This window comes from Pongo pygmaeus, chromosome 8 (genome assembly GCF_028885625.2).
Source record: "Pongo pygmaeus isolate AG05252 chromosome 8, NHGRI_mPonPyg2-v2.0_pri, whole genome shotgun sequence".
Taxonomy (NCBI): Eukaryota; Metazoa; Chordata; class Mammalia; order Primates; family Hominidae; genus Pongo; species Pongo pygmaeus.
This window is the reverse complement of record NC_072381.2, coordinates 124,848,153-124,869,554: the sequence shown is the minus strand read 5'-3', so window position 1 is coordinate 124,869,554 and position 21,402 is coordinate 124,848,153. Positions and strand designations below refer to the sequence as shown.

Sequence of the window (21,402 nt, the reverse complement as noted above, 5' to 3'; positions counted from 1 at the left end):
ACTAAGCACTCAGTAGTCCTTCAGTCAATATGTGGTGAATGAATGAGGAAATGGTTACCTGTTAGAATTCTAGAGAGGTATGTTAGAAAGGTCTGAGCAGTCCTCAAGACTACAAGCATATACACAGCCACCATTTCCCCTCTCACGTCCATTGTAGACATCACTAATCAATCAAGTCATTCTTTTCCACCGAGATGCCTGGGAGGTTACAGCTGCCCCTCCCCTGATGTTCATGGCCAATGGCTGATTGATGCAGAAGCATAACACCTGCTGTTTGACCTCTGAGCAGTAATTTATGCTCTAAAGGTCCTTTTGGGGTTAGGTTGAGGCTGGGCTTCTCATGAAATCACAACTTTCCCCAGCTTCCTTCAGGGCCTGTCCTGCTTTCCTCCCTCCCTCAATAAATCACTTGCATCAGAATTTCCATCTCAGGTTCTGCTTCTAGAGAACCTGATATAAATAGCAACATTAATATTATATATTGAGTAATCCCTTCTAGAAACAACTTCAAAGACATACCCAGCAATATTTTATCAGCTATTAATATTTGGGCATCCCTTATCCCAGTCAAGTTAATACATAAAATTAACCATCACAATTACCACCTTTGTAACTCAGCCCACCAAGGCTTAGCCCAGCACCCACCAAACCATCACCAGTACTGCCCAGCCACAACCAATCATTTTGCGTTCTGTTTTATTTTGAAATCCCAGACCTCATATCATATCATTGGCAGATATTTCAATGTGCATCTCCAAAAATGATGAACTTAAAAAAACATAACCACCATACTACTGTGACATCTAAAAAGTTGAGTTTCTTATTTATTTAATTTTAATATTTTTTTATACACAGGTTTCCTTCCACCAAAAAATTGAGTTATTTAAATATAACACAACACTAAACTCCCCAATAAAAAGAATTATAAACTAGCATTTACTGAGTATGAGCAGCATTCCAAGTTCACATCGTATCTCATTTAAACCACCCACATGCCCTCTGAAGTAGTGATATGGTTTGGCTGTGTCTCCACCCAAATCTCACCTCGAATTGTAATAATTCTCACATGTCAAGGGCAGGGCCAGGTGGAGATAATTGAATCATGGGGTAGTTTCCCCCATACTGTTCTCGTTGTAGTAAGTCTCACAAGTTCTGATGGTTTTATAAATGGGAGTTCCCCCGCACAAGCTCTCTTGCCTGCCACCAGGTTAGACGTAACTTTACTTCTCCTTTGCCTTCCACCATGATTGTGAGGCCTCCCCAGCCATGTGGAACTGTGAGTCCATTAAACCTCTTTCCTTTATAAATTACCCAGTCTTGGGTATGTCTTTATTAGCAGCGTGAGAACAAACTAATACAAGTAGTAACATATTGTTAGGCACTGTCCAAAATTTCAACACCTGCCACCCACATAGTGCCTATCCTTCTTCCCTGGTTTAGTCTATATTTCCTTACATATATTTTTGAAAACTTTTAATTTTGAAATATATTACAAATATACTACCTTATAGGTTCACAGCAAGTTGCAAAGATAGTACAGAAAGGACTCTTGCACTCTTCACCCAGTTTCCCCCAGTGCTTGCATCTTACATTGCTAGGATCCAACAGCATGGCCAGGAAATGGACACTGTTCCAACTGGTCCAATGTGTGTGTAGTTTTATGCTATTTTAATATATGTGTGCATTTGTGTAACTGCCGCTGCAATCAAGGCACAGAACTGTGCTACACCACAAAGATCTCTCTCATTCTACTTCTTTATAATCATACCTCCCTCTACCCCACCTATCCCTAACCCCTCCAATTTGTTCCCTATCTCTATAACTTTGACATTCTGAGAATGACATATAAATAGAATCATATGGTATGTGACTTTTTTTTCAGACAGCGTCTCACTCTGTCACCCAGGCTAGAATGCAGTACCGCGATCATGGCTCACTGCAGCCTTGAACTCCCGGGCTCAGGTGATCATCCTGCCTCAGCCTTCTGAAGAGCTGGGACTACAGGTGCGTGCCATCACGTCTGGCTAACTTTTTTTTTCTTTTAGAGGCAGGGTCTCCCTGTGTTGCCCAGGGTATGTGATCTTTTGAGGTTGACTTCTTTCACTTGGCAGAATTCTCTTGAGCACCATCCACATTGTTGCGTATCAATAATTCATTCCTTTTTATTAACTAAGTAATATTCCACGGTACGGATGGACCACAAGCTAGGTAACTATTCACCTACTGAAGGACACTTGTTTCTCCCTGATTTATTGCTTTTTCCTTGGCGTTTTTGACAAGCGTACTATATATTTATTTACATGTCTTGTTTGTTTTCTCCCCTCCCCCCGTACAATATATGCTCCATGAGAGCGGGGACTTTTGCCTCATACGTGCATCGTTGTATCTCTGGGACCAGGAACAGCGTCTGGCATGTAGGAAAGAGCTTCATAAGCCATTTGTGGAGTGAATGTTGAATGAATTTTACAGATGAAGAGATCTAGTTCCAGGGAATGTAAATAACTTTTCTAAGGTCATAGCACCTGTTGGTTGCAGAGCCTGGTCTTAACCTGATCTCTTGGCTCAAAGCGCCCCGCCCTCAGCCCCTTGCCGGCCCCGATCTTTCTTCTCCCTGGCCAAGCGTGGGCAAAGCTGGCTCCTGCTTCTGTGTTTCTTTTGGCTTCAAGGAGGCTGGCAGGGTTTTCCAATGGAATTTTACTGACAACCCACAAAGCCCAAAGGGAAATAAACAAGGGAAATCTGAGGACTTATAAAGTGTTGAGCTTATAAAATAAATTTTCTTTTCTTTTTTTTTTAAAAAGGGATGTTGTATTAGTTTCCTGTGGCTGCTGTAACAGATTACCACAAGCTCAGTGGCTTAAAACAAAACCTGCTTATGACCTCACAGTTCCGGAGGCCAGAACTTTAAAATCCAGGTGTTAGCAGGGCTGGAGGGCAGGACTGGCAGGTGGGGAAAGGTAGTTTGTAACACTCTTTGACCTATATCATACCGGCATACAGTACATTAATAAAACATTTAAAATGGCCGGGTGTGGTGGCTCATGCCTATAATCCCAGCACTTTGGGAGACCGAGGCAGCAGTGTGGACAGTCAACTCAGTCACACTCCACAGTCAGAGGGCACTGGGTCCACAACCTCGCGCTGCAGCTTCCTCTGTGTGTGGCCTTGGGTGAGTCACTTTAGCAACCAGGTCAGCGTGCCCATGTCCATAGTGGGTGCCACTGCCCACCTTGCCAGGTAGTTGTAACATCACTCGAGACCACAGGAACACGGCCACTGTTTCTTGGCACTTACCACCTCCAGGCCCCTGGTGAAGCGCTCCTGCCAGGTCACCTCATTAAATCCCCACGACAACCTTGTTGGAGGGCTATTATTGTCCCCATTTTACAGCAGAGGCACTGAGACTGAGACACTGCAGCTGAGCCCACCCCTAGATGTTCTGACTTAATGGTGTCCACCAGGGCCGCCACCAGCCCTAGTTCTGCAAATTCTTCAGGTGACTGTGGTGAGCAGCAGGGTTGAGAACCTGGGCCCTGGCTTGAAACCATGAAGCACACCCTGTGCTCCCCCAGCCGGTCCGTCCCTCCTCCCTCGCTCTGTTCCCTCTCCCCTCGCTCTGTTCCCTCTCCCCTCGCTTTGGCCCCTCCTCCCTCACTCTGGTCCCTCCTCCCTCACTCTGGTCCCTCCTCCCTCACTCTGTTCCCTCCTCCCTCCCTCTGTTCCCTCTCCCCTCGCTCTGGCCCCTCCTCCCTCACTCTGGTCCCTCCCCCCTCACTCTGGTCCCTCCCCCCTCGCTCTGGTCCCTCCCCCCTCGCTCTGGTCCCTCCCCCCTCGCTCTGGTCCCTCCCCCCTCGCTCTGGTCCCTCCCCCCTCACTCTGGTCCCTCCCCCCTCGCTCTGGTCCCTCCTCCCTCGCTCTGGTCCCTCCCCCCTCGCTCTGGTCCCTCCCCCCTCGCTCTGGTCCCTCCCCCCTCGCTCTGGTCCCTCCCCCCTCACTCTGGTCCCTCCCCCCTCGCTCTGGTCCCTCCTCCCTCGCTCTGGTCCCTCCCCCCTCGCTCTGGTCCCTCCCCCCTCGCTCTGGTCCCTCCCCCCTCGCGCTGGTCCCTCCCCCCTCGCTCTGGTCCCTCCTCCCTCGCTCTGGTCCCTCTTCCCTCGCTCTGGTCCCTCCCCCCTTACTCTGTTCCCTCCTCTCTTACTCCCTTCCAGGCTCTGCCTTGGGTACCAGGACTGACTTTTGCCATATACAAGCCAGTGGTCTTGGGACCGTGTCTGTCTTGTTTACTCAGCCCACACATGGGCGTGCTAGCTGGCCTGCCTCCCCTGCGAGGGCGTGTGGGGAAGGCAGGGAGCAGTCAGATCTGCCGTTCTCTGCCTGCCTCTGACTGAGGCGAGTTGGGGGGCACCCCTCCTCCCTGCTATCCCGGGAGTCTTCGTGGCTTCCCCATCTGTGTGCAGCCCCCTCACTCTCCTGAGATGTGCCTGCTGTCCCAGGGTGAGTGCCCAGCCCACCCTGCCCTGCTGGCCGTGGCTGGCTCCATGGTGGTCTGAGGGGCACTTTCCCAGATTGGGCCAGAGGATGTGAACTTGGGAGCTGGGGGCCGGGGGGAGATGAGGGGCCATTGTGTGTGCTGGGAAGCAGGGAAAGCCATTCGCAGATGCAGGACAATGGAGAAACTCAAGAGGCCTATCCATCGCCGTGGACCCAAGAGATGAGAAAGAGGGTCGGTCAGTTCTCACCAGCCTGTGAGGCCACTCCCTGCCCTAGAGTTCCAAGTGAAACTCCAATACATTTCCTTTTCTCTGAAGCTCATTGCACTCACGATGAAGAGACTCAGTGAAGACAGAACCGCTCTAGGACTGACGGCAGGGCAGGCAGCAACCTGCCTGACAGAGACCTCAATGGCAGGAGAATGGTCGCCTACAACTTCCAAAGAATACTCCATAAAGCTGAAACAGTCGAGCTCATCCAAGCAGAGGCAAAGGAGCCACTCTCCTCCCAATCCAGGCACCATGTAGTAACAACTGGAACTCTAGCCACCCATCCCTGGGCTTTCCCCAAGGAGCCCAGGAGGATGGCGTCCAGCAGGAAAGTTTCAGCCAAAGCCCCGCTGCTGGTCGGTTTCTGGGCTGCCTTGGGAGTGTGGTTGGTTTCTGGGCCACCTTGAACTCCCTGGGGTAGGACCTGAGAATCTAAATGTTGAATGTGCTTTGGGGCAGGATCTAGTTAAATGGCAGATCCTGATTCAGAAGGTCTCAGCGGGGCCTGAGGGTCCACCACCTGACAAGTCCCCCAGGAGAGGCTGCTGGTCTGAAGAGCACACCTGGAGAAGGTAAGGCTTAGCTGAGTCTGATGCTCAGTTAAAATTGGGAGCCCAGGCTGGGCGCGGTGGCTCATGCCTGTAATCCCAGCATTTTGGGAGGCCGAGACAGGTGGATCACTTGAGGTCAGGAGTTTGAGACCAGCCTGACCAACATGGCAAAATCCCATCTCTATTGAAAACACAAAAATTAGCCAGGCATGGTGGGAGCCACCTGTAATCTCAGCTACTTGGGAGACTGAGGCAGGAGAATCACTTGAACCCAGGAGGTGGAGATTGCAGTGAGCCAAGATCGCGCCATTGCACTCCAGCCTTGGCGACAAGAGCGGAACTCCGTCTCAAAAATAAATAAATAAATAAATGAAACAAAAAAACCTGGGAACCCAGGTCAGTCCAGCTGCCCACTGGCTCCCTATTTTACAGAAGGAACATTCCATCCACTGTAAGGCCCAGAGAGCTGGGGATGCCGGCTGGGTTGATGGCTGTTCTCCCAGCTGAAGAAAGGAAGCTGGCAACGCAGAGAAGAAAGAGCAGGGACTCCGGAGACAACTGTGAGTTTCAGCCTCTCATTTGCTTAGTCAACTTGGACAAGACACAGAGCCCCTCAGAGCCTCAGTTTATGGAGCGTTGTTTGTGAAGATAGTGAGACTTGGGTAGATGTTGACTGTTTATAAATGCTAGTTCTTGTTTATTAATTGCAAAAGGAAATGCTTGCAGCCCGTACCTAGCTTGGTGCCCTGGCTGTGCCTTGGAAAGCTCTTATTGTGTTACGGGAGCTGTGAGTCACATGTGAGCAAAGAGTGGCAGCACCCGCTGGCAGGACCATGGCCACGGCCAGGCTTGCTGGGCAGGGTGGATGTTGGGGTGGGTGGTTTCCCCAACAAGCAGACCACAGGGCCTGACTCAGCAGCAAACTGCTCATGCCTCCTGATGACAGTGTACCTCTGCCTGCCGGGGAAGCTGGCCTGGCCCAGGAACACTGAGGACACCCAGGCTGTTAGTTCTCTTGCAAATTACTTAGTTACTCTGAGTGGCTAATGGACCTAACCCGTTTGTCACCTCTTTCTGGGTTAATTCTGATAACTCAGAAAAACAAGCATTTTTAAGAGAAGTTTTTTATGGTAGTTCTCCATTAAAGGAAACATTTGGCTTCTCTTAGAAAAAGCAAAAAACATCCCCAGTGGGTCCCCATGAGACTGGGTGGGACTTCTCAGTGCTTTGAAAGACCTCACAGGAAGGAGGAGGTTTGCTCCCAGGGAAACACACCAGCCTCAAGTGCATGCCTGCAGCGAGCTTGTGGGAGCCTCGGGATGCCCAGGCTAAGAGGAAGGGGTGAGGGCATGGCCCACTTAACGCTTTCTCCTTCACAGAAATGGATTCTCACTCAGGGACCAGTCTGTGTCTGGAGCTGGGTGGAGAGCCAGCTGCTGCCTTGGGGGGTCCACAAGTGGTAGTAGGAGCAGAGCTGGCGGCTAGGTCATGGGGTCACCTGGCTGGAACCTTCTCCTGACAGCATCCCCTCCCCTGAGCCAGGTCTGGATGGCATACAGGTGTGCAGGTGAGTCTCTGTGGGGAGTTGAGCACTAAGCTCCTCTCCTTTCTGCTGCAGGCTGGGGACAAAATCTCCTGCTAGGGTTCTCTGGTGCCCTGAGGGGACTTCAGACTTAATTCTAATACTTCTCTCTTACTTCTCTCTTACTCACTGTAGTTATCCAGAAGGAGTAATGAAACCCTGTTCCATCCTGAGTGTCTTTACCAGATCCTTAGGGGCAGAAATGGAGTCACTATGGTGACCAGCATTGACCCAACCCTTCTACATAGAGTTCAGAATGTGCACTCTGTCCCACATCATTGCATTGGGCACTGCCACACAGAAGTGCTTGAAGGCTAGGGGCTGCCATATCAAGAGCTGTAGACCTTGGTTAAATAACCACCCTCCATACCTGATTCTGCTGGGCCAAGTGCCACCTGCATAAATACAAGACACCAGGCAAAAGTTTGGACATTCTCTGGGGAAGGTCTGCTCTGCACAGGTGCTCCTTTGCAGAAGCATATCCTCCACTGGGTCTGTATATAGAGCATAACTTGTTCATAGGACCATGGCCACCCATCCAACCATTCATCCACTTTTCCTTTCTTCTATCCATCTGTCCATCGAGCCATCCATTCATCCATCTATTCATCTATCCATCCACACATCCATCCATCTACCCACCTATTCATCTTTTTATATATCCATCCATCCATCCACCCACCCATCCATCCATTCATCCACCACCCACTCTTCCTTCCATCCATTTAACCATCCATCCATCCATTCATCTATCCATCCATCCACTCACCCACCTTTCCTTCCTTCTATCCACTCATCCAAGCCATCTACCCACCTACCCACCTTTTTACCCATCCACCCATCTACCATCTACCCACCCTTGCTTCCATCCATCTAACCATCTATTCATTCATACTCATGGATCTTCCTTTCCTTTTCCTTCCTTCCTTCCTTCCTCCTTCTCTTCCCTTCCTTCCTTCGTCTCCTATATTCCTTCCCTCCTTTATTCCTTGCTTCTACCCATCCATTCAACCATCCATCCATCCTAGAACATCTGAATAGCATAACTCCGAGGAGTACTAGAGTACAATGTAAATGGTACCCCCGGTATTTTTCACCCTTCATTCATCCCTTCATTTATTATTTTTAGAAATGGCAATTCTTTTTTTTTTTTTTTTTGTGATGGAATCTTGCTCTGTCGCCCAGGCTGGAGTGCAGTGGTGCCATCTCAGCTCACTGCAACCTCTGCCTCCCGGGTTCAAGAGATTCTCCTGCCTCAGCCTCCTAAGTAGCTGGGATTATAGGCACGACAGGTGTGCGCCCTCACGCCCCGCTAATTTTTGTATTTTTAGTACAGATGGGGTTTCACCATGTTGGTGAAGCTGGTCTCAAACTCCTGACCTCATGATCTGCCCACCTCGGTCTCCCAAAGTGCTGGGATTACAGGTGTGAGCCACTGTGCCTGGCTGAAATGGCAATTCTTATATCAAAGAGAAAATAAAAGGAAGGCAAAGTGGGAGGCAAAGACAGAACGAGCTGCAGAAGTCTGGCAGACTGTTGGAACTGGAAGGAACCTCCCCTGTCATCAAAGTCCAGTACTCCTCCATCTCCCGTGGCCAGGAAAGAGTCCTGAACACTCGTGAGGAGTCAATGGTGTTGTCTTAAGGAGCCAAAGTTCTCATGGATGCCTGTTTTATAAAGAGAAAGCTTATTTTGGGTTGGATTAAAAGGCTTTTCTTCTTTGATATTATTTTTTTATTTTTTCTTACATTGAAAAATCTTTGCTCTTAATTACATTAACAGAATTAGATGTTTTGCCCTATAATATATATTAGTTGAGGAATAATAACATCCACGTTATTACTGACAATATGTTTAGTGAAAATGGCTTAAGTTTTTTTGGCAACTCTTTTTGTCTTTAGGGCATGCCCCTCTTTGGGAACCTACAGTCACATTTCTGTGCCTTAAAGTCACTTGGGGATGGTCTCTGTGTGATTATACCACCACCTGCATATGAACAGATTTGTTTGTTCCATTTGTCTTTTGGTTTATAGGGGCTGCTATAAAAAAATTTTAGTTTTGTTTTACAATTATCAAAAACATTTACATATGACAATATTGAGTTTTACTTGAGCCCGGTGCTCCTGGAAAACAGTGAAGATTAAAGGAATTCCCCCTGCCAGGTGCAGTGGCTCAATCTGTAATCTCAGCACTTTGGAGACTGAGGCAGGAGGATCCCTTGAGGCCAGGAGTTCAAGACCAGCCTGCGTAACATAATGAGATCCCAGTTATGCAAAAAATTTTAAAAAGTTAGCCGGGTGTGGTTGCACACACCTGTAATCCTAGCTACTCTGGAGGCTGAAGTGGAAAGATTGCTTGAGCCCAGGAGTTAGAGGCTGCAGTGAGCCATGATTGCACCACTGCACTTCAGCCTGGGTGACAGAGTAAGACCCTGTCTCATAAAACAAAATGACAACAAAAAGCCAAAACAAGAGATTCTCCTCACACTTTTTTCCAGGAAAACAACATGCTGCAAAAAACCACCTTTCCCCATATGACTTTGTATTAGTCTGTTCTCACATTGCTAATAAAGACATACCTGAGACTGGGTAATTTGTAAAGGAAAGAGGTTCAATAGACTCACAGTTCCACATAGCTGGGGAGGCCTCACAACCATGGTGGAAGGCAAGGAGGAGCAAAGGCACATCTTACATGGTGGCAGGCAAGAGAGTGTGCAGCAGAACTCCCCTTTATAAAACCATCAGATCTCATGAGACTTATTCACTATCACTAGAACAGCACGGGGAAGACCCACCCCCATGATTCAATTACCTCCCACTGGGTCCCTCCCACAACATGTGGGAATTATGGGAATTACAATTCAAGATTTGGGTGGGGACACAGCCAACCACATCAGACTTCCATAAGGCCGAGGGATGTCCCCGTTATTTATCTATGAAAGGCCAGACACAGACCCTCCAAATTCCCAATCTTTGCCTCATAATTGATTAGCTGAATGGCCTGTTCCCACTGATCCATGGAAACAAAATGCTTGCTAGCCAGACTTGGGTAAGTTTCACTCCTTCTTCCTGGACTCTGAACTTTGACCAACTCTCAGCCTGAGCCTGCAGGCAGCCCCTCCAGAGCAGAGGCTGCCTCAGGGTGACATTTTCTGATCTATTTATCTGATTACATCACCGTTTCATCCCCCTTTCCACACCTGGCTCTTTCTAGCCTTGTTCTTTCTACAAAAGAGATCTTTTCACCTAACCCTTAAGACCCTTGCAGATGGCATGGTAAAGGCTTCTCTGTTTTGCAGTGCTCTCCATCCCAGCCCCTGTTGCAGTAGCCCCTTTCCTCCCTTGCAAAAATCTCTCAAATAGGTCTCTCCCCACTGAGTCTGGATTTGTGTTTTATTTGACGTGTGCTTGCAAAGTCAAATCTACAAGACAGGGCACATTTCTGAGCAGACTGGCTTTTATATCTGTCTCCCACTCTCCTCTCCTGGCAGCTTCCCTCTCCCTGTAGGTAACTTTTTTCCTTTTTTTGGTTTATCTTTTCATTAAAAATACGACAGTAGGATTCTATGTCGTATCCTCTTTCCTTTTGTTTAAGAACAGTGGTAGCCAATTGTACCCACCTGCTTCCATTTGCAGGTAAGAGCCTCACCCTCTTCAGCCCTCTGTGACTCTGAAAAGCCGTCAGCAGGGCGACCAGTGGCTGCTTTGCCCTAAGGGTTCTCAATGAGATGAAAGTGCTTTATAAACCAGTGGGCCTCAAAGTGGAGTGTGCATCCCAGTCACCTGGGGGTCCTGTTCATAGGTCCCACCCAGACTCCTAACTCAATAGGCTTGGCACGGGAAGCAGGAACCTGGATCTTTCAGAAGTTCACAGGGCTGCTGCTGCGGCCTGTAGGGGTGAGGGTGTCAGACTTTGAAAACTACTGGTATCAGTTCCCCTCAAGGGCAGGGCAAATGTTGGTGAGTATTAATAAAACTTCTGTACCATAGAACGCAGGACCTGGTTTGACTATAGACCCAGCCTGCCATTCCGGTTTGGGGCTTTCTTTCTTTTTTTTTTTTTTTTTTTTGGGACAGAGTCTCATTCTGTCACCCAGGCTAGAATGCAGTGGTGCAATCTCGGCTCACTGCAATCTCCGCCTCCAGGGTTCAAGGGATTCTCCTGCCTCAGCTTCCCAAGTAGCTGGGATTGCAGGTACATGTCACCACACCCAGCTAATTTTTGTAGTTTTAGTAGAGTCGGGATTCCACTATGTTGGCCAGGCTTGTCCCAAACTCCTGACCTCAGGTGATCTGCCCACCTCGGTCTCCCAAAGTGCTGGGATTAGGCGTGAGAAATGGTGCCCAGCCAGGTTTGGGGCTTTCTAAGGCCTTTCTGCTCAAAGTGTTGTCTGAGGACCAGTGGCTTCACCCAGGAGCACTCAGAAATGCGGGCTGTCCCCTACCCCAGACCTGCCGAATCAGATTCTAATTTATCAAGATGCCAAATGAGTCAGAACTCCTGAAGCGTGAGAGGTGCTGCCTCAAGCCTTCTGCGCCTTCTGGTTTCCCTGCCAGTAGTTGACGCCCCTAGAGCGCAAACTCTAGATCTCACCCCATGGCCTGCTGAATGGGCTTTTCCTGCTCTCTCCCCCAAGACAGCCAAGCCAAGGCCCCATGACAACTGGCCCAGGCCTGGGCAATGTTTGGCTTGGCAAACTGCTGGGCAAAGTGGTACCAGGAGCCCTGCCATGCTGTGGCTCAAGGGTCTGTTCCCAGGGCCCCAGCTCTCCCTCCTCTTCGCGGTCTCTGGGGATGGCAGGTGGATCCTAACAGCCTTAAGGACTGCCTCCCAGAGGGGTTGTGGCCTGGAGCTCTCTGGGGCCCGGGGATGCTGGCTTTGAGCCTTTCCTGAAAATGAGTTAGATGGAGGCTGTTTTGGTTCCCTTACCGAATCCACGGTTGTCTGGCATGGACGGGATGGGCACAGGCCTGAAAGGTGTGGAGGAGGTAAGAGGTGGGTACTCCTCCTGCCCAGCCCACCCCATCTGCCTGGGAAGGGGCCAAAGCTGCTGGGCAGGGCAGTGTAAATGGTGAGGGGGGCCGGAGCCGTGGGGCTGGAGTTTCTCCCGCTGACACCCTATCTGTACCAGGAGAGACGGCAGCTTCTGTCTGCCTGGAGGCTGGCTCGGACAGTGGAGTTTCTGGAGTGGTGAAAGCCCCAGAGAGAGAGCTGGGCCCTGTGGGGAGGTCCTCCCCGTCCCTGTTCTGAGATCAGAGCATTTCCTGCCCCACCCCTGCGTCTTCTGCCCTTGAAGCCTTCCCGCATGGTTGGCAAATCCTCAGCCATGAGTTCCCTCCACTCTTCCATCCTGGGAGAGCCCTTCCCTCATCCCACCCTCATTGCCAGCCAGCCCCTCTTTCTCTCTGTCCAATTCCACAGGGTCCCCCAGTAAGCAGATTCTTCCCCAGGCTCCAGGCCTGGCTGGAGTGTGGCTCCAAGCAGGGCTGGGTGTGAATGGGTGTGAGGTCAAGGCCAGGACCCTGCTCAAAGCCAAGACCTCTGTGCTGGGTGGCACATGAGTTCCCACTGAATCCTCCAGCAGCCCCATCACAGAGGTGTGATCCCATTTACAGATGAAGACACCGAGGCTCAGAGTGGCCTGTTTAAGGTCATACCACCAGTAGGGTGTTGGCTGAGTCCCAGCCCTGCTCATTCTATTTATTTATTTATTTTTTAAATTTATTTTTACCTTTATTTTAAAAATAGACATCTCAGAGTAAGCCCTGCTCATTCTAACAGCTAAGGCAAGCAGGTAGAGGGAGACAGAAGAGGTCTTGGGTCCCAGATCAGGAATCCCGGTTCCGAGGTGCAAGGGCCGCTGTGCCTCACTGGCTACCTCACGTTTCAGCATGTGCCTGGCATGGCGAAGCCTGGACAGCCAGAACGGCTCCCTCTGCAGAGCCCGCCTCTTCTGTATAAGACCGGGCAGGTGGGACCTGCAAATGCGCCGTTTGGTGTCATGGTGCTGGCACTGACTCGAGCCCTTGTCACCCAGCTCCTCCTTGGTGCCAAGTGGCCAGAGCACTTCTAGAACCATCTGCTGGGTTTGAGATCGGAAGCCGACGGCCTGGTAAGAATTCAGGTTTTTTTGGGCCCTGCCCACTGGAGCTGGGCCATCTGTGGGTAGTTCGGGGGTGGTCAGTGTGGGGGCCGGGTTTGGGTGGGTTCCACTGTCAACCTTAGGAAAGGGTTAACCCAAAGGCCACAGGCATCTTGGGGACAGCTGTCGTATGCGGAAGAAACAGAACAAGAGCTCAGCAGCAGGAGAGAGATGCCGATGCCATGCTACTTCCATTAAGGAATTTATTTCTCTTTTAAAAACAACAACAGTGGCTCCATCTAGATCCAGCGGCACTGTGACACGGTAGACGGAACACACAGAGTTAGAGCAGCGGGAGAACAGAAGCCGCTGCCTTCAGGAGTGACCGCCACCATGGAAGTTTCCATTCATTAATGTCCAAATCTCCCTGAAAAAAATTAGAAAGCTTTGGATGCTAGAAGGATTATTATTATTTTAACAACACCAACAGCCACTAAACTCTTCTAATTGAGAACACTCGCTTAGGGACTGTTACAAAAATGACTTCTTGATGGACTAGGGAAAGACATCTAGACTCCACTTCAGGGGAAGCGTCTTTCTCTGCCGGGGAGAGCTGGCTTTTCAAATGTTTTCAATCACTGTCTCCGGCACAAGCCTTTACGTTTAGGCCAGGTGAGACACCCCCGGCCTGTGCAGGGTCTGACTTGCACACGCTGAGCTTCAACACTGGGTGGTGGGTGGGGAGGGCAGGCGCAGAAGGGGTCTCTGGGAGAGGCGGCTTTGCAATCGTGGCCTATTGTGATCAGGAAGATGGCAGCTCTCTGTGTTCATAATCCACACAGCGATGTCACTTCCAAATGCACAGACTTCATACTCACTATCTTCCCACAGCTGGGGCTAAAAAGTTCGAAGATGCTATCTCAGAGTGTTGGGTTATGAAAACGGGAGACCACCTCTTGGAAGTACAGGTATTCAGGAGGACGTGCATGCACACCAGGGGACCCCAGAGGACAGCTGAGTGTCACTCAGGCGTTTCCTCTTCTTCTCAGAGATTTCCGATTATCCAGGATGCCACCATCCCCTTTGGCAAGGCCTGGGATGCCAGGCTCAAAGAGGCTGCGGTGCCCCCTCCGTTTTGAGGGCAGCGGCTCAGTGGGAAAGTCGATGGGTAGCTGGAACTGATAACCCAAGCCTTTGGGGAAAGGACAGGGTGTGGAGGAAGAGGAGGGATTTCTGCAGCGGGGCCAGGCTCCTGGGAGAGGCATGGAGACTTGCCGGCTTCAGGAAGGGAAGGCCTCGGTATCCTCAGGGGCTCACCTGGGCTCTGATCCTACTTGATCCTACTGATCCTACTGTCCTACTTGATCCTACTGATCCTACTCTGATCCTACTGTCCATGCAAAGGCTGTGTGTGTCCCCAGGACTTCCCACCACCATTTGTCTCGGCAGCTGCTTGCTGGTATGTGTATGACCCGGCCTCACAGCTGTGTCTGTGGGCAGGCTAGGCCTCCCCGCCCCCGCCCCTCCGAGCAATGCCTTTCAGGAAGCCTCCCGTGGCCGCGCAGGCCACAGCAGCAGCGAGCAGCCCTAGAGCCCTGGGTTCCCAGCCAAGGAAGAGGAGAGAATGGGTTGCTGTGGCGTGCGAGTGCACCCTCCGCAAGGCGGGGACTGGGTCTTCTTGCTATTTTGGGTCGTATTCTGGGTGCCCCCCAAGGCACTCAATAAACACTTATAGGGCATCACGGTGACCATGGCAGAGACCACCTCTATCCACCAGGGACAGCAGCTCATCTCCTGAAATGCAGTTGCAGAGACGCTTCTAAGAGATCCCATGTCTCACCTCAAAGTCACGAAGTCAGTGAATGTCTGGTGAAAAAAATGTCATGCCCGGAGCAGAAAGACTCTTCTGTGAAGCGCTCAAATGTATTAAAGAGAGTAAATCCGTTCACCATCCAAATATGTCTTATCCTGGACAGGTGGATGGGTGGACAGTGTTGTTTGCTTTTAATTTTAAAATATCTTTTAAAAAATGACTGTATAGGCCAGGGACAGTGGCTCACACCTATAACCTCAGCACTTTGGGAGGCTGAGGCAGGAGGATAGCTTGGGATCAGGAGTTCGAGGCCAGCCTGGGCAACATGGTGAGACCCCCGTCTCTACAAAAAATCTTAAAAATTAGCTGAGTATGGTGGTGCATGCCTATGATCCCAGCTACCTTGGAAGCTGAGGCAGGAGGATAGCTTGGGCTCAGGAGTTTGAGGCTGCAGTGAGCCAGGATCATGCCACTGCACTTCAGCCTGGGCAACACAACGAGATCTTGTCTCAAAAAAAAAAAAAAAAATGCGGCTATAGAAACCAAGGTTAGAGGAGGAGCGAGTCGGGGAAGGGACAGGACTGGGGACTCAGTAGGGAGAAGGGCTGATTCCCAGGTGCTGTTCTAAAGACTTCCTTTCTCTTACCACAAAGCAATGCATGAGCCAGAAGGAACAGGAGGCTTTAGTATGCCAAGTGACTCTGCCCCCATCTCCTCTGGGCACTCAGGGAGGGCTGGTAGCAAACATGATGGAAGACTCAAGTTATCATAGAATCCACGTGCAGGCCTTGTGACAGTACTGCCAGAGCTCTCATGACCTAGAAACATGGCAGCCACACTTCTGTCATCTTTCTTGCTCCCTGGAGATTCTCTACTGCAAACGGACAGGGCATTGCCTTTCAGGAATAAAAAGAGGCTGCTTTCCAACACCAAGAATCCATTTGGTAAGGACTGAGCTGCTATGAACTGGGCAAAAGGAACCAACCTCCTGGATGGGTGGCTGGGGTGGTGGCTTGGGCTGGTGACCGTCCTAGGATGATGGTCCTTCTTTTCATTGAAAAAGGAAGTTCAGCAAGAGCTTAAGGATCTTAAGATACCATTCAAAGAGTTTTCTACTTCCTTGGAAGACTTGAATATGGCTGTATTTGTTTTGCATTCAGCCCAAGAAAGGTAATGGAAGGAGCCTCATAAAACAAGAGCTGGTCTTGAACAAAAAAAATACTGCATATTAAAAAGATTTGAGGGAAGCCCAGCTATTTCTTCTCCCCCATTTCTTTGTAAAAGGGCCTCAAAATGATCAGTCCCAAAGGCCAGGACCCTTTTAGCAGCACGCCCCAGGACCCAGGGGTAGAGTCCGGGGGTAAGGCACGGAAACCGGGCCTCACAGCTGGTGTGCTCATGACTGTCCTCCCCACGGCTCGTGCTCCAATTCTGCCTGCGTCACACAGAGAAATGTGTTTGGGGTGATCACCCCCAAAGCCCCGCTGAGAGCCCACAGCAGGGGTGGGCTCCCAAGCATTCCCATTCTGTGGTTTGGGGTGGAACCTGCGGGTCTGCACTATTGACAGGAGGTGCAGGTGCAGCTAGGGCAGGGTCCACATGGTGAGAGACCCTGGCAGCTGCTGGGTGGCAGAGTCAGACACCAGGGACTCAGCCGGGCAGGGGACAGTGAGGTCAAATGTTCACCCTGTCCTGGACGGGAGGGGGGAGCAGATTGGACCCTGGTCACTTCATCGAGGCAGGAGGAGGTGGCCAGCTGCTCCCTGGGGAGGGACAGCCCAGCTACAAGGGTGCGGGGGCTGCCTTCAGAGGCCCCTGGGCTGGCAAAGCCACCAAGTCCTCTGGGAGCTCCTGCCTGAGACTTTGAAATGTCTGACAGATCTTGCCTCTGCCCCACCTTCCTGGGGAAGGAACAATGACTTTGTCTTCAGCTCTTTGGTGGCTTGGTCTCTCCTTGGGCCCCTCGTTTGCCCGGAAAGACTGCCCCATCCATGCCACATGGGCCAGCACATTGATGGGGCTGTGAAGGTCTCGAAACCCTGTGAACGCTTCAGGAACATGCCGGGCCCCTGGGCCAGCCTCCCTCCCCACTACAGACACGACGCTGCTCCGTCAGGATGAGCGCACTGCCTCACTTCCCGATGCTCCTGTGGGCCCGGAGGCTTTGGGACACTTGGGGTTTCATGACAAATCTTTACGATCCTATGCTTCTGTTAAAAATAGAGCAAAAATCCCCCAATGCAAACCTCTTGAAAATGACTGGCTTTAGCAGTCAGGACCTGCTTAGAAGGAAAGAGGCCCATTGCCCACCAGGCTGCAAACATCTAGATCCGCGCACCAGCCACCTTCCTGAAGGAAGAGCAGACAGAGGTGGGTACAACGGTGGCTCGGCGTGCCCCTCGAGGAGAAGGGCTCAGCCTAGGCGACTCCGAGGGCCCCAGGAGAGGACATTCTGGCTGGGAGGGAGAAGTCCCACATGTGTCTGGAACATTTAATTCAGATTGTTCCAAGCCGACAGAAGGGTGACACCAATGTGAGGAAATGGCTCCAGGGATAGATGTGGGTAAATACAACCAATCCTTCAAAGGTGAAGTGTGGATCACTTTCTACATTTAATAAAGACATTTTCTCATCTGAGGCTCTGGAAGTCTTGAGTCACATTTTTTTTTTTTGGTAACCCCCTCCCCGCTAAAATGCCTTGGAACACATGGCTTAACAGTGGCTGCACAGAAAATATACATCCTCAAAGTCTCACTTTCATTTAAATACAAATATACAAAATGTAAACTGAGACAGTAGAGAAATTTACAAAACTTTTCTTTAAAAATCATAAAGACAAAATTCAGTTCTAGTTATGACGCTATTAAAATACGTGCAAGTTGTCGTATCCAATTGGATTTCTATTGCAATGTTCACCAAAGACAAATCCAATCCACCCCGGCGGGGGCCGCCTCAGAAAACAGACCTGAGTGGAAATTTCTTTGAGAAACCTCGAGGTTCTACGTCAACGGGATGGACGGCCTCCTTCCCCGGCTCCCAGGGGGCTCCCCTGGCAGCCCCACCAGAGCAGGGGCTCCACTACTTCCGCTTCTAAGGAGAAGGGTCTGGGCTGGTTCCACTGCGGACTTTGAGGCCAGAGCCGAAACTAGCTGCTTCCGGTGGAGTTCGAGCTGACATGGTTTGAGTTTATGTGGTGGTTAAAACTGGTCTTGGAGCTGGGCGAACTCTTGGAATTGTTCTGATGCTGGGGTTGGGGTTGGGGGAGACGGGGTGGAGAGAACAGAAGTCAGTCCTGGGAGCCCTGGGGATGGGTCAGGGGCTGCCTCCGCCAGCTCCAACCCTTGCTTTTTATTGCCTTTTGCAGTCTCCCCTCAGAGCCAGGTACAAGGGCCACCCCTGGAGGCACAGGTACCTGGGAAGAGCAATGGAATCAACAGAACCTCCAATCAGGGTGGAGGCGGCCCCTCCTATAATATCCACCTTGGTTAAGCCTGCAGGCCTGGGGTTACACTGCCTGGGCTGGAATTCTCAGTCTTCCCCTCCCTCACAGAGTGGCCTTGGGCATGCAATTCCATCTCCCAGTTTCCTCTCCTGTAACACGGGAGAAGAGCAGCTTCCGCACAGGGTGGCTGGGAGGATACAATGGGGCCTCATATGCAAAGGGCTCTAGCGAGGGCCGGCCTGGGAGAGATGGGTGGTCGTTCCCATTGCTCAGGCCTTCCCTTTGCATCCCGTGGGTGCTGGGCCCTTCATGTTGCAGAGGGGAGGAGGAGGGAGGCAAGAAGCGTTTGCTTCACAGGTGCTGGTGCCCGCACAGTGCTAAGGGCCGCCACCCATGGCTCTAGGCAATGGGCATTTCTATCCTGATGTTTCAGGCAGGCAAACTGAGGTGGGAGAGGTTCCGTAAGTTGCCACATAACCAAGAAGTGTCAGGGCTGGGTTTGAAGCCGGGTCTGTGAGACTCCATGGTAATTTCTTTCTCTAGGACCCAGGGTGTTCTTAGCATGCCTGGCCATCACGGGAGGGAGAGGTCGTTCTTTCTGGAACTTCCGTTTTACTTGATGGAAGCATTGAAGCGTTATATTTTTATATTATCACTGGCTGAGTGTGCCCATCCTGGAGCTGGCTCTTTGTGGGGAGGAGGAAGGGGCAGAACTAGGTGAGGGAGCCTCCCAGGCTCCAGGATGGGCACACTGGGCCACTGCTTCCTCAAGGGCCAGGCCAAGACGGGGTGTATGATGGCCACCTTCATGGTGCGGGGTGAGGTGGGGGCCGTTCCCCGGCATTTCCTCCATTGGCCCACACCAACCCTTACCCAGGGCCAGGCTCTGACTGTCATTTCCCAAGGGCCCTGTCTCCTCTGGCTGCCAGCTAGAGGGCACAGCATTGGATGGGGGCCATCCCAGGAGCCGGAAGGTTCTGCGGGGTCAGCTTCTACCCCCAGTTCTCCCTGGGCTTATGATGTTCAGTCTTTACATGACTGAGGTTTCATAAGGGCCAGAGAGGGCAGTGGCTCTCAACCAGGGGTGACCGTGCCCCTAAGGACATTCAGCAATGTCTGGCTCCTTTATGGGCTCTCACGACTGGGGGATGGGGTGTTGCTGCATCTGGTGGGTGGAGGCCAAACTTGCTGCCCCAAATCTTGTGATGCACAGGACAGCACCGTGACAAGGAATTAACTGGCCCCAGATACCAACAGTGTCAAGGCGGAGAAACCCAGAGGGAGGGTGAATTTGGGCTGGCCCTGCCCTTCTCCCTGGGGATCCCATCAGCTGCAGTGGGTATCAGAGGCCTTGGACATAATCAGTTGCCCTTCCAAGCTGCTACTGCCCCAGACTTCTAAGCCCCCCAAGGGTCTTCTCATTTCCCATGGAAGTGAGCCAGGGGTCTTGGGGCTGACGCCAGGACTGGCCAGGCATGGGTGTCTCACCTGACGCTTGAAGATTCTCTGAAGCAGCCCTTTCTTTGGCGGTTCCGGAGGGTGATTTCTGTTCAGATCTGGCGAGAGGGTACCATTAGGTCCAAACACGTTCAGCTCCTTAAAGCATTCTGTTTCTATCATCTGGAGGGGCCGTGAAAACAAAACACAGGCCGTCAACTGGGGCAGTCAGGAAGCCCAGCAGCAAAGCCACTGGGGCTGTCCCCTCCCCTGGCCTCACCTGCCCCTGAGCCACACGCCCTCCAGGTCTCGGGGGCTGGGCGAGGCTCCCCGTCAATGACTGGCCCGTGGTGGCGACAGCTCCCTACTTGGCCACTGACAGCTTTTGTGTGCTGCCTTCATGGAGAAAACAGAAACCAAGCGCTCATCCTCCCGCCGCCAAACTCATATTCCCGATGCCTCCTTCCCCCCGTCGGTCCCTCCCTCCTACCCAGACCAAAGCAAGTGGCCTGCCCCGCTCACCTCATTTTGCCACGGGATGGACACAGAGCCTGTGGAGAACTTGGAGTAGAAGTCGTCATCTGTGTGGTCCAGATTGACGCCCTTCACAGTGGAGAACTGCTCAATGTCCAGCACGTCCTTACAGTACACGGCGCGGGGCTGCCGGGGGCACAGAGCCGGTCACACATGTGTCCTGCCTGCGGCTCCAGTGGCCCCGAGCCAGGCCTTGGGGTTTTGGGGAGCAGAGGGGAGTCTTCCCAGGACCCACCCCTAGAACTGCTGTGGGTAGTGCCTGGAGGGTGTGTGGCTCTGGAGCAGGTGAGTCCAGGGGAGGGGTCGGCCCTAGTGGCTTGGCTGGGCTTCCTGTCCACCTCAGATGATGGCCTGTGGGTTTTTTTGCAACCCTTCCAGATGACAGTGCAGCCCTCTCTCAGATCCATGAAGGGGACCCTGGCTGGGGTGACACAGGAGCTCGGGGCACCTGGGTGCCCAGCCCAGGGCTCCTTCCTGCCATCACTCTCTTACCCATACTGGACAGATGGGGGCTGAAGTCCCAGCTGTGGGGCTTAGGAACTTTGGGGAAGTCTCATATCCCCTGAGGCCTATGTCCTGTTTCCTTACTGGCAAAATGGGGACAATGAGACACCTGGGCAACGGGGCTGCTGTCAGTGCTGGCCACCGAGCCTGGCGCCCATAACTGGGAGCTGGTATTATTATGGTGGGCATATCTTTTACCTTACTCGTCCCTCAGCTGTGCACTGAGGGCCTGCTCTATGCCAGGGCAGAGATGAACCTGGGTGGACCCTGCCCTCTAAGAGTTCAAGGTTGGTGCGGGGAGGCTTCCCAGAGGCTCTGGAGATGAGGCCTTTATAGAGACAGCCCCAGGTGGGGTGCGAAGGGATCCCCAGACCTGGTGACACATCTGTCACTGGAGGGTAGAGGCTAACTCCTGCTTATAGTCTCCTGACATTTGGCTAATTCGAAGGTTGTGAATCAGTGCACCGGCTCAGCGTGGGCTCCGCCATGCCAGGAAGGTTCTAGCAATGGTCTCAGGGCTCGGCACTTTCTGGGACTCTCCCCTCCAGTCTGCTCTGGTCTCCAGCTCAAGGCTCAAGGCCATGCTGTCCCCAGCAGAGCAAACCATGGGCCCAAGTGCATGTGGGCGGAAGCAGGGGTGCGGGCAGGGGTGTCCAGTTGCACAGCTGCGACCCTTCTCTAGTTCCCAAAGCCCGGGGTG

At 51.8% G+C, this 21,402-nt stretch overlaps 1 protein-coding gene across 7 annotated transcripts in view; it reads right to left on the bottom strand.

Annotated features, from left to right (window-relative positions):
- Nucleotides 1–13,223: 13,223 nt before the first annotated feature.
- The window catches only part of GRK5 (G protein-coupled receptor kinase 5), a 254,503-nt gene continuing 246,324 nt past the window's right edge, over nt 13,224–21,402 (bottom strand). For 3 of the 7 annotated variants that reach the window (XM_063670320.1, XM_063670321.1, XM_063670323.1), the window contains 2 exons: nt 20,187–20,324; nt 17,379–19,847 (listed from right to left, as the gene is read on the bottom strand). In XM_063670320.1, coding sequence (XP_063526390.1) covers nt 19,554–19,847; nt 20,187–20,324 — 432 coding nt within the window. In that variant the 3' untranslated portion in view covers nt 17,379–19,553. Of the gene's footprint in view, nt 13,400–17,378; nt 19,848–20,186; nt 20,325–21,402 lie in introns of those variants that run through there. The other 4 variants (XM_054435334.2, XM_063670322.1, XM_054435335.2 and 1 more) reach the window with 3 other exon arrangements.